At 39.1% G+C, this 13401-nt stretch overlaps 1 protein-coding gene across 2 annotated transcripts in view; it reads right to left on the bottom strand.

Moving 5' to 3' along the window:
* Hook1 (hook microtubule tethering protein 1) overlaps positions 1–13189 on the bottom strand; it is a 44267-nt gene extending 31078 nt beyond the window's left edge. The window contains exons 1-5 of one of the 2 annotated variants that reach the window (XM_005352746.2): positions 12941–13189; positions 7818–7903; positions 3712–3784; positions 1676–1726; positions 677–809 (exon numbers count right to left, since the gene is read on the bottom strand). In XM_005352746.2, coding sequence (XP_005352803.1) covers positions 677–809; positions 1676–1726; positions 3712–3784; positions 7818–7903; positions 12941–13003 — 406 coding nt within the window. In that variant the 5' untranslated portion in view covers positions 13004–13189. Of the gene's footprint in view, positions 1–676; positions 810–1675; positions 1727–3711; positions 3785–7817; positions 7904–12357; positions 12422–12940 lie in introns of those variants that run through there. The other variant, XM_026782220.1, reaches the window with a different exon arrangement.
* Positions 13190–13401: the final 212 nt, after the last annotated feature.

The following is a 13401-nucleotide window of genomic DNA, read 5'->3' as shown; positions in this document are numbered from 1 at the left end:
AGATGGACAAGACACACAGATGGACGAGGTACACAAGATGGACAAGACACACAGATGGACGAGGTACACAAGATGGACAAGAGACACAGATGAACAAGGTACATAAGATGGATGAGGTAGACAAGATGGACAAGAGACACAAGATGGATGAGACGCGCAAGACTGACGAGCCCCCACAGGGAAGGAGACTCACTCTCCTCAGCTTTGTGACATCTCCTGCTCAGCAACACACAAACTGCTATGTGTACATATACTAGTGTAATGCATGGGTTCCATTAATATGTGAACCATTCTACTTCTCAAAAGAAAACAGTAGACAGGTTTCTTTTAAACATAGCAGGTATTATTTGAGGAAGTCTGGGTTATAAATTTATTAGCTTAATATTTTATTATGAAAAATTAAATGAACATAAAATTCTATCTGGTGTCCTAAATACCAGGTATCGACGAACGAAATAAACTTAATTTGGTCACTGACCACCAGAACACAGGACACTTAAGAGCTGCAACATGAAAGATGACAGGGAGGTCTAGAATTTAGATCGAGTTAGTGCAAGGTGATTTCAGGCACTCAGCAGCAGGAAGACAACCCCTTCCTGTGAATGTCAGCACTAAGAACTAGCAAAGCAGAAAGTTTCTAGAAAGTGGGAACCTCAAATGTCTAAAACTTGCTTACCTTGCTTCCTTTCACAGTTGACTGCACAGCCTAGAATAAGCTGAAGCAACCTCCCAAGCTCGACAGGGTCTGAACACTCAGTTATTTGGTTTAAATCGGGAATAAGTTCTTCAGAAATCTGCTGCCCCAAAAACTGAAAAATCAAATGATATATTAGATCACTGAGTTAAGTAGGCTACAGAGAATTTACATTACTATTTAAAGAAAAATTAAAATAAGTTCATAAAATAACTTAAATAAATTAAAAAACCACAACTCAGTGTTATTGACTAAAACCAAGATAGCAATATTCTGGCACCTTCTCAATATTCAGAGCAAATTGTATTTGTTTTTGCTTGCTTTTACTATCAGAAAAACAAGGATTTGTTAAGAATAACCTAGGCTATCTTACTCTAAAAAAATGCTTTCCCAGTAAGCAGTAAATAGGATTATGCTAGCTCAAAATAGAAAGGTATTATTATTAAGAAAGGCAGTTATTCACACAATGAAGAAAAGACAGACTGTCTGAAGAATATCTGCAGTAGTATGTATTACAACATCAACTACTACACTTTTACAAATGAAAAACAAATCCAATGGATTTTTTTCTTCCCCTTCTTTATTTTCTTGAAGCTTATTAAAAAGTTATAAGGATTCTGGATGTGTAGAGCACACAGAAAATTCTCATAGTAGTATTAAAAACTTTTACAACAAACTTTCAAGTTTATTTCTGTGCCATTAAAAAATAAAAAAATATTAACTAAGAAAATCAGTTCAAAAGCCACCAATTAACAGACAATAAACTATATTTGTAAAAAAAATTTAGGGTAATAAAATAAAATTTTATTTCTCTTTTGGAAATCCAATGCATTTAAGCTTTAAACATCACCATTTTCACAAAAATTCTGAGTGCATTAAAAATGGCAATAAAATTATAATTATGAATTTCATTCCAATACAAGCTATAAACAAGAAGTCAAGCAACTGGAATTTTTGTTTAAAATCAGGTATTTCTTGTACCTCGTGATAATAACTTGTAATTCCATGGAGGACCTTCTTTAAGTTACTAGCCTAAAATAGAACAAAAAGAAGAAATAAATGTTTTTTTCATGTTAATAATGAGGGACATACACAAAAGTGAGAGACAATCACTTTCCCAATAAAAATAAAACATTATCAAATTCCTCACCAAGGCAGAAAAATGTGTAAGAAACCTAGCAAAAAAATTAAAAATACTCATATGAAATGAAACTATCATAACTGATAAGACTTGAATTTATTATTATCAGAACTGAAAAGAAAAATAATTATCATCAACAGAGACTTAAGGATGCCTCCCTATGTAAGTTATGGAGAAATTAAACACAAAATACACACTGCACTATCAACAAATGTGGAACGAAACATGTCTGCAGAATAAATGAGGATGTATATTGCTTTCAGGTGCCCTTGGAGCACTCACTAAGACACAAGACAGGTAAGAAAGCAAGGCTGATATTTGCCCCAAGAACCCACACAAAGGTGGGAAGGGAAATCAAAGTTCACAAACTTGTTCTTTGACCTCCACACACATGATGGAGCATGTGCACACTCCATACACACAACATATGCACAATGATAATAAAATATTCATAATGCATTGAATGTAAGGCAGTGTTTAATATTAGGACAAAAATGGGTCTAACATTTATTATTTAAACCTCTTCAAAAATAAAGAAGCAGGATAAAAAAGAACATGTGTAAACAGCAAAAGGAGAAGTAAATGAGGAAATCAATGCAATAAATAATTTTAAAATGTAAAACTGAAAAATAAGATAGATGTTACTAAGGACCCAGATTCAGTTCCCAGCATCCACATGACTGATTACAACTGGTTATAACTCCAGTTCCAAGGGGCGTGATGCTCTCTTATCACCTCTGCATACACAAAGCATGCACATGGTACCCATGCCCATATATGCAGAATAATAATTTTTAAATATATATAATTATTCATTAGCATAGTATTACAATACTAGTATTGTTAAAAACTTTATGACACAAATTAGGCATCCTTTATGAAACAAACACAGGCCCCCAAGTCCCAAGAAATCCAAGAGAAGTAAAAGAGATTTAAAAATATAAAATCATTTGCAGATAAAGTTAAACACACACACACACACACACCCGCAATTCCACCAAGAAATTTACCCCCCAATGAAATTAAGTCTAAGTAAAGATTCACTGCTATAACCTAAAATAGAAATAGTTTGACTATCCCACCAGGTGAAGAGCTAAATAAAAATGGCACATCAATGTAGTATACACAGATGAATCTCAAAATCATTATACTGAGACACACACACAGTGCACAGTTTGGTGCATTTATACAGAATTCAAGAAACGAGAACTCAAGGGACTCAAAGCAGACAGACAGCCATCAGAAGCCAGTCACTGAGGGTTAACTGAAAAGAGACCAGTGTTCTTGGATGGAAGAAAAGCTCTGTAACTATAAAATGGTATTCATCTATGAGTAAACTCAGATGTCCTAGTTTCTTTCTTATTGCAAAATGGCCAAAAGCAAGCTAGGGATAAAAGGATTTATTGAGTTTACAAATCCTGACCTCAACCAATCACTGAAAGAAACCAGGGCAAGAACTGAAGCAGCAGGAGAGGCAGAAACCTTGGAGGACAGCTGCTTAACAACCAGCTTTCAGGTTCACGACCATTCAGTCTGCCTTCTTAAACTTCCCATGACCACCTGTCCAGGGGTGACACTGCCCACAGTGGGCTGGTCCTCCCACATCAATCAACAGTCAAGAAAACGACAACCAGACAGGCATACAGGCCAATCTGATGGAGGCATTCCCTTTTCAAATGAGGTTCTGTCTTTCAAGGTAACTAACTCTACTTTGGGTCAAGTTGATAAAAACAGACCAGTACAATATATGTTAACTCAAACTGAAAAATGCACTCATGAATTAATTTTTAAAAACTCAATTGAGATCAGAACCGCTGTTAAGAGCTTTGCTTGTTTGCTTGCACCATGTATGACCCACCCATCTGTGTCTGCGTACCTTTATTCTCCAGTTGTCACCAACATCATCTTTAATTCGGCTTAACCAAGATTCGTCGAACCAGGCTACGTCACTAAAACAAAAATATAAAAGCTAAACTTTAAAATGTTTTTGTAACATGAAAAACAAAACTGAACCACAGTATGAAGTATTCATAGTTTAAAAATCTATCCTTAGTGAGATTAGCAGTAATTTAAATGAAGCCACTAAATTTTTCTTTCTCCATAACAACCTACCGAATTCTAGCCTTCTTACAAGGAAATTCACTCTTTGATAACCATTAAGATTGAGCTAATAATCTTCCCACTAGTTAAACCTGATGTTCAACCTCAGACATTTTATACTTTTTTGCTCTGACACATCATATATATGATTTGATAGTTTTTGTTTTCTTTTATACACTTATCAGAACTTGATCTTGATACTAAAGAAACACCAAAAGGAGGAAATGAGCTAATGAAAAATAAAAACAATCCAATTATTTTCTAATGAAAACTAAGCAAAAATCATTCCAATATGTTTAATTCTATCCAGGATGCATCTTCAAGAATTTTAGCAGCTAACTTAAGGGAGTAATTATATTTCTACTTACTAATAAAAACTGTATTGTTGGGGCATTCTATTGATGCCCCAAGACTATTGTTGAATAAGATTCTATCAGAAAGACTTGAGGTACTGGATTTCTACTGTTACTGCTGAATAAAAACACTGGCCTTGGAGTCAGACTAATCTAATACAAATCCCAGCCTTACAATTTATTGTTTCACTTCTGAAAGTAGCTCTCTACACCCTTGGTTTTCATGGATAAACTGGACATAAAAATAGTAAATACACAGCTTAAAATAAAAAGGTTGAATGAGGGCTGGGAAGACAGCTCAGTGCATAAATGCACGTGCTTGAGTCAGATCTGCAGCACCCATGGGAAAGCTGCATGCAGCAGCACATGTCTACAACCCCAGCGCTGGCTATGAAGTGGGGCTCACTGCCAACCAGGATAGCCAGAACGGTGAGTTCCAGATCAGAGACTATCCTGTTTCAAAAATAAGGTTGAGAATGATAAAGAAAAATACTCAACATCGACCTCTGAGTTCCATAAGCACACAACAGATAACTGCACAAGCACAGACATACACACACACACACAAATAACCCATATAATGGGACCTATAATGATATACTTGGTAAATACTTAGATATTGGCTATCATGGTTTATCATTTAACTGCACAATGAAAAATGATTAAAGCCTGAATATTTTAATTCTATACCACATTCCTCTTTGCAAAAGTCATCCAGTGAAAGACAATAAAAACACATATATTACATGGCTGGTCAACTGACAAAGTGGGGGAATAGATTCATCTTTGGTTGCAGTATATAGAACCACATTTTCCAAAAAGACGTATTTCAGTTTTAACTTTGTACCTATAAATATGACCTTATTTGGAAATAAAGTCTTCACAGTATCAATCAAAGTAGGAAGAGATCTTATTAACTTAGAATGGGTCCATAAGACTAGTGCCCTTAAAACGGAACAGATAGAATAGGTTCCCTAAAAGCCAGTACAAGTAGTACAGATAAGTCCTGGTGTGACAGCCAGTGAACCCGCAGTCTGCCCCAGCCCTACAACTGTCACCCACATTCAGAGGGACTATAGTTTGTACCTATGCTAGTTCCTTCCCTGTTTGGCTGGAGTTGGTGAGCTCCCATTAGCTCAGGTAAACTGTTTCAGTGGGTGTCCCCATCATGGTCTTGACCTCTTTGCTCATATTCTCACTCCTCCCACTCTTCAACAGGACTTAGGGAGCTCAGCCCAATATTCCACTGCTGGTCTCTGTCTCTGTTTCCATCAGTTGCTGGATGAAGGTTCTATGGTGACATTTAAGATACTCATCAGTCTGGCTACAGGGCAAGTCAAAATCAGGGCCCCCTCTCCTCTATTGTTTAGGGTCTTAGCTGGGGTTGATGTCTTCACATAGCACTGTTAATTGAATGAATAGATATCTTTTATTTTGATCAGCCAAAAATTATTATAATGAAAGCAGCGAGACACACATTCCTTCATCAAGCAATGATGGCATCCTCAAATCAAGAAGTACCATGTTGGCTCTGGTCAAGTAGAAAGTTTTAAAACAAAATAAAATGAAAGAAGTATTTTAATGTAGGAGGTCCTTCTGTGTTGGGCCCGGGTCTACCCTTGTTCCTAGGGTGAATCTTGAGGACAGTTTCTGGTCAGCTAACTAAAGCATTCTATTTGTTCCTGTGCTTCCCCTGCCCCGCCTGGTGATTAGCTGTAGGGCATTGTTGACTCCATCTTTGGCATGGAAATTTCCCACCTGCCTGGGTGGAAATCCTTGTGCAGCAGCTCGGTATATAAGGATTTCCCCAAAGTTGAATAAACGGCTTTCGGCTGATCTCCTTTCGAATGACCCAGGTCTCTTTGTGTGTTCTTTAAATCTCTAGGCCCTTGCCCGACTCACTTATGGTACAGTGGCGCGCAAACTGTACAGAGGGTGTAACACAGAATCGGGTGTTACACTTCTGTCTATGCATTTCTTTCATTTGGTTAGTAAAGGAACTGCTTTGGGACTATAGCAGAGCAGTAGGGGAACAGAGCTAGGCAGGGAAAACTAAACAGAATGCTGGGAGAAAGAAGGCAGAATCAGAGAGACGCCAGTCAGACATGCCAAATCTTTGCTGGTAAGCCACTACCACATGGCAATATACAGATTAATAGAAATGGTTGGAATTAATATAAGAGTTAGCCAATAAGAAGCTAGAACTATTGGGCCAAGCAGTGTTTTAATTAATACAGTCTCTGTGTGATTATTTTGGGGCTAAGTGGCTGGGAACGAACGAGTGTCCTCCCTGCAACATTTTAAGAAAACTAGGAGGTAAGGAGTATTTTTCAATGATTGAAGAAAATGTTAACATGCTTTAACTATAAAATCTGGATATTCAAATGAGATAATACCAAATTATTAAGATTTTAAAATAATTGTAAACTGTTTTTCTAGGAATGGCATAAAGATTTTTGTGGCTCCAACTATAGAGTTTTTCAAGTCGTTTCATCTTGCAGATGGTGGGAAGAAGTCAATATAATAATCTCTGACTGGATAACAATAAAGTCAAAACAGGAGTCTGGTCTCTTTTTAAATAGTTATATTAAACATTCTTAAATCTATTATTTCTTAATATTTCCCAACCATAATCCAGGGATTAGGATTGCAGTCAACAATATAAACTGTATCCTCAATAGTACAAATGGCCAATTCTGAACTCACAATTTTTAAATACTGTTTAGTGTATATTAACATACCCAAGTCCAGAATCTTAACTATTCAAGCCTTGTCCATGCTTTGTAACTTCAAAGTCCATAAAATTAACAGGATTATTGGTGGACTCATAATTACTATTATTTCAGTATTAGATTTTTAATATAGTTCGTTTTCCAAATCCAGAATCTCAAAGAAAGAATGTCCATGTAAAGAGCCCTCAAAAGAACAACCTACATTTGTAGAAAAAGAATGCAAGTATATCAATCATTTAGCCTTTTCCCCTTAAGCGATATGATATGGGATGAATGTCCTTCTGTAGATGTGATGCTTTATTGGTTGATGAATAAAGCTGCTTTGGCCTAAGGTAGGGCAGAATAAATAAAGCCAGGCAGGAAATCCGAACAACAGAGATATAGAGAGAGAGACTAGGCAGAGTCGTGGAGACGCCATGTAGCTGCTGAAGGAGACAGATGCCCCAGAATCTTACCAGTAGACCACAGCCTTGTGGTGATACACAGATTAGTAGAAATGGGTTAATTTAAGATGAAAGAGATAGTTAATAAGAAGCCTCAGTTAATAGGCCAAGCAATGTTTCTGTGTGATTATGTGGCATACAACGATATATGAATCTTTATCGATCATTTGGTTAAAATGAATCTTAATAAACAAGCAAGAAATCATGAGGTGGTAAGATGGTCTTGTTCCCTAGTTGCGAGAATGCCCTGGTACCCTATATCTGACTATGTCTACTGGGTAGGATGAACCTTTATAGAAGTGTTCTAGCTGCTGCTGGACATCCATTCCTATGAGGTCTTTGGTCACTACTCACATTTGATGAAGAACTTGTGCCATGGTCACTCCATTAGTCAGCTGTTTGACATCCTGACAGGGTGAGGCAGTCTTGAATGTCTGCAGCTAAAATGACACAAAACAAATCACCATACTGTTGGGCTATCCCTACAATACAAAATAAAGAAATAGCAACTATACAGATGGAAGACTGTTTCTACAGCTGTGTAAAATTTTTATAACAAACACATTTGTACATAAAAATCAAGCCTAATAGAACGTGGTTCTATGTATGAAATTATTCAGCACTTCTGAATAATACAAACTCTCAGATGAATCTACTATAAGGAGAACATTAAGATAACTGAACAAGTACTAGTTAAAATGTCATTGAAGTTACTTGACAGGAAAATAAAAGCTAAAACTGTTAGATCTAAAACTACTTAATACCATATAAATGAGCTCTGAAAGAAACTGGACTGTCCAACAATTAGCCACAGAGACAGGCAGCTGAGCTGTTCCAATCTAGAATGCTTCAGCTATTTCTAACATTTAATCTTGATTTTGAAAATATTTATGAGGCTGACAAGATGCACTCTCCAGAACTCATGTGGCAGAGAACCAGCTCCTGCGAGCTGTTCTCTCACCTCCACACTCCAGCCATATAAAACAATTACACAAACACACTAAAGAATCATGTAAGTTAATGTAATTTTTAATGTTTCATGTGTACTTTAAGAATACTGGCATCCTTTTCAAAGCAGCAAATACAAAATAGGAAAAATTTTATAATGCAATGTAACAGTTAAAACGGATCATATAAATGTATAGAAATTGAATCTTTACCCATACTTAAAGGTATTATAATTTCCTTTCCTGTACATTATTCATTCCCTTCACTATTCACATACTAGCCTCAGGATCACCAATTAACTATCAAAGCCCACAGAATTCCATTCCAGCATAGCTCACAACGGGTTTGTGCATTTTGAGATTCAACAAAGCTGTCCCTGTTTTTCTAGTACAAAGGAGAGATGTAATGGGAAGGCTAAAGCCAGCAATGACTGTTCTGAAACCCCGTGAAGATGCCTTCTTGAGCTCCTACTTGATGTGGTGCACTGTGGTATGAGATGAGATTACAAGGGAAAATCACTGTATTCCCCCTCAAAACAGCTGTCACTAAGAATTATAAGAAAGTGAAAGGCACATGTCATGTTGAGACATGATTAGCTCATAATTACAGTATACATGAATTATTTTTGAAAGGAGAAAAAAGAGATAATTCATTTAAAATTTGTAATTTAGAAACACCTTGTTAAAAAATCCTGGATGAGAGGGCTTGAGGATGGAAGCTTCAGAAAATGAGTATTTTTATCATACAAATACAAGTGAAAACTGCCATTTCTTAAGGAGCATGCATTCTAGTATCATTTAAGGAGGATGGGCAAAGAATATCAATCAAGGGGAGTGAAGAGACAGGCAGGAGTCAGGACGACATTTTATCCTTAGAACAACCATCTATGTAATGGGAAAGAACTGGAAAGTTTCCACCACAGAAGACAGCTGAGAAAACTGAGTGAAGGAGGGAACATAATTACATCAGCATCTGCACAAGGTTCTGTGCTCAGTGGTTACAAACACAATCTGGACAAGTTAAGTTTTCCTGAACAGGGATAATACATGTTCAAACCTCCAGACACATGAAGTCAGAAAGTCCACAGCAGTTCTACGTGTTGGCTTTAGAGAAATAAGGAATCACAAAGAAGTGGTAAGACAGAGATGCAATAGAGATACAGAATATCTATGTGCTTGTGACTGGAGGTGAGTTCATAAAATGGGCAGCACCAAGACACATATAATGTGAATTCAGAATACAGGAGGGATGGATTGTATGACATGTGCAACAAGAAGTTTGCAACTGAGTGGATATGCAGGGAAGAGAATCGCAATATCTTTAAAAGGAAAACATTGGCCAACACTTTGTATTTACATGCTAACTTTTCATATTAACTTAAAGATATATCATCAATATTTTATAAAATGGATATGGTGAGTGGCTTTAAAAGATCAATTTCAGAATACCAGGCAGAACAATCCTGATAGGAGTCAGTGAGATGGCTCAGCAGTAAAAATCACTTGCTACCAACCTTGACATGAGTTCAATTCCTGGAACTCACATGGAGAAGAAGCTCCCTCAAGTTGCCCTATAACTGAACATAATTTTAGACGTTTGAAAAAGCAATGTGGACATACATATAAGGCGTATCTAGGTCATTGAGTTGCCTCCTTGCACTACGTTTAAATCAATATCAACTTCTCCCAACTGCAAATGAAAGTGGGTAACAACGTAATTTCTCTTGGGTAAACTGAAAGGCTTTATAGTCCAGAACAACAAATTTGTTTTAAATGAGACTGGCAAGATGGCTCAGTGTTAGGAGCCTTGGCCACTCTTCTATAAGGATAGGGTTCAACTCCCATCACCCAAATGTCAGCTCCCAACCATCTTTTTAACTCATCTGAGAGGACACAATGCCAATTTCTGCGCCCCTGGGCACTAGGCAAGCATGTGGTGTACACACATATGCACACATGTGTGCACACAGACACAGAAATACTCATACACATAAAATAAAAATAAATAAAATTTCAAAATATAATTTGATCAGTAATTTTCTAAGATTGCACATATATTTGCTTTTACTCTTTCGTTTACCTCTTAAAATTATAGCAAAATTTTAAAAAAGGAATTATTAAAATAATCTAGCCCAATAATTCTCTTAGATACTCGTGAAAGTTGAATTAAAAAGTAATAAAAGGTAAAAACAACCTCACAACACTACAAACCAGAATGAAACCTGAAAACATTTCTTCAAACTTTACATTCATTCCCTGTTATGTAAACTATTCTATTTTTCCCTTTGACTTTGTATTTTCTAAGTAGCAGTACATTTTGAGAACTTCTTAAAAGAAGCATTCAAATCATAAAACCTACACTTAAAGAGTTACCAAAAGAGACAATCCACACCTAGCCAGCTACTCTTGATGATTCTTCTGCTTCAGGTAGGGCCTAGTCCTGCTGTAAAATGTCACGCTCCTTCCAGCCCGTGGCTCACCTGCACGCCTTGGCCCCACTGCAACCTGCTTTTCCTTCAATCTTATCAACCGTGTTAGTTCTTCTCAAACACAAAATTACTTGCATATCTGGGAACACCTTCCTGGCTAAAGACAATCTGACAGATGTGTGTACTTCCCCTCAGGCTACAGACAAAAGAGTTCATGTGTATTAGTTACAACTAATGACTCTTCTCTGATTTGGGGGCTCATTCCCTATGATTTCTTCTTCTTTAAACCACGATGCAACTAAAAATCCAGGACAAGAAATCTATACCAGTTAATAGTGGAATACCATTCCTAAAGGGCAGAGCCAAGACAACTCTATTTTAATTCAATATACTGAGAGCTTAGCGAGTATCCTTTCTTTTAGTGTCACAGCCAAAGCAGATCAGGCAAAGGTTCTGTTGCCCAGCAATCAACTACTAGATAACTTCAGAAAGACTTGTCAGCCATAGTGAGTTCAAGGCTAACCTGGGCATCTTAACTAAAAAGGAGGTTGAGGATTCGGCTACGTTGGTAGAGCACTTGCAGAGACCCCTCATTCAACTGGGGGATGGGCAGCAGAAGCAGCAAGGAAAATAAATGATAAAAACAAGATCTAGAAGAGTTAGAAGGGAATGGGTTGTAAAGTTAGATCCAAAGATAAGGAGAGGTAATCTTCCGGCTAAAAGCCAAGATTCAGTTCAATGTAGAGTCAAGTAGTATCTACATGGAGCTTCCTAAGAAGAAGTAGCACTACCCGGTTGTTGTTACAGTGTTGAGAAGAAGTGTACATCTGGCCATAATAGTGTGACCACAAGACAGTGACTATTTGTCAATCATTCTATTTCCCGCAGTACACAGCAGCCTGGGAGAGCCCAAGCCAATTGGCGACTGGCAACCAAGCGCCCTGTCTGTGATTGCTTATTTGGCTCATAGTTTTTCAGATCTTGGGGAATTTTGCCTTCTGGTTCCAAAGAGACTAGCACAAAGTACAAAGTTAATAAATACTGCTTTAAGAATGGATATGGTCGTAACATTTTAAAATATCGCCGTAGAGTTTTAAGAAAATCTTGTACTTCACTACAGGACAGGGAAGTCAGTGACATCATAAAGAACCACTTCAGTCATGACCAGAGCACAAAATTGGAGACCTGGACACACCCTATGATTAGCCATTTGTTTTTAAACAAAGCAGATCATTAAAGTAATACCGCCTTCTTCCCCTGCAATCTTAAACAGATTATCTAAACCTAAATACTAATTTAAATGACTACGCAGATTGACAAGATCTAAGTGCTTTAAATCCTGAAATCCCAGCTACTGGCGTTCTACGTAAAACTTGTCATTGAAGTCCAAAGTGCAAAAGTTACTTTATATTTCACACGCTCAGAGCTCTTTCCCTTTTGTCCCTTGGATTTGGTCACGTTAGGAGACAACCAGCCAATCTCCTGGAGAATGTAATCCTCCTGATCCAGTCTACTTACATTCCAATCAGACAGACTGTCCTCCACAAGTCTACACAACTGGGGTGAGCTTTGAGTCATCAACAGTAGTTTGTGGGACGTCAAGGATTATCCTAACACAACAAAGGGCTAGGAATCACACCTGGAAGCCAGTTCTGTCATATCTAGGCAATTCCAACAGGTTAGAAACCATTTTGCTCACTGGAATCCGAGGACAGAGCCAGTTGTCCATCGAGTCTGCACCAATGAATCCTGCACATGCATCAAGCGCAAACAAAAAAAAAAATGCCAAATCTTCTTTACTTTAAAAAAGAAAAGGTATTAAGAAGGAAAGGGGAGGCACAGGAAAAGAAAAAGAAAAAGAGCTCCCGCATCTCTCTGCAGCCGTGTCTACACCGTTCGTGCTGTGTGGGCCCAAAGGGACAGCAAGCTGGGAACCGAGGTGGCCAGCGTCTCCTAGCCACCTGTGCGCCATGGGGCGCTGTGGCTGGGTGGAGAGCCCGGTCTCGGACAGGCTGCGGAACAGGTGGACGTGGCAGTCGCAGGTTCCCTCGGTCAGCCCGCCCCGCGGGGGGCCTCCCCGGCGAGCACCGATCACACTCACCCAGATGATGAGGCTGTCACACAGCGGCAGCTCCGGCTGTGGCAGCGGCTGCGGGTCCTCCATGGTCCGAGAACCTCGGCGCCGCGCTCCCAGCGACGGACGCGCCTCCCAGCAGGGGCCCGCGTCAACGACCTGCGCGCCCGCCACCGGAGCTCGGCCGCCTGGCCCGGCGCCCGCGCCGCTCACGCGCGCGAAGCCTCACGCCGCCGACGTCGCGGCGCGACCGCCCCCTTGCCCACCGCGGCCGTCCCGTGCCACGGCACCTGAGCCGGCCCCGCCCGCCGATCGCTCACCGCGCGCTGAGTGACCTCCGCGAGCACCAGTCACAAAGAAGCTGGGCGCCCGCGAGGCCGGCGGGGCGGGAGGAGCGGGAAGAGGTCGCGCAGGAGGGCTGCCGATTGGACGCGCTCCAGCGGACTCTTGGCCAATCAAGGAGGGGCAAGCCCGGGCGGCAGAGAGGA

The sequence above is a fragment of the Microtus ochrogaster genome, chromosome 10 (assembly GCF_000317375.1).
Source record: "Microtus ochrogaster isolate Prairie Vole_2 chromosome 10, MicOch1.0, whole genome shotgun sequence".
In the NCBI taxonomy this organism is placed as follows: domain Eukaryota; kingdom Metazoa; phylum Chordata; class Mammalia; order Rodentia; family Cricetidae; genus Microtus; species Microtus ochrogaster.
Note: the sequence above shows the minus strand (reverse complement) of the source record. Positions and strands in the feature narration are given on the sequence as shown.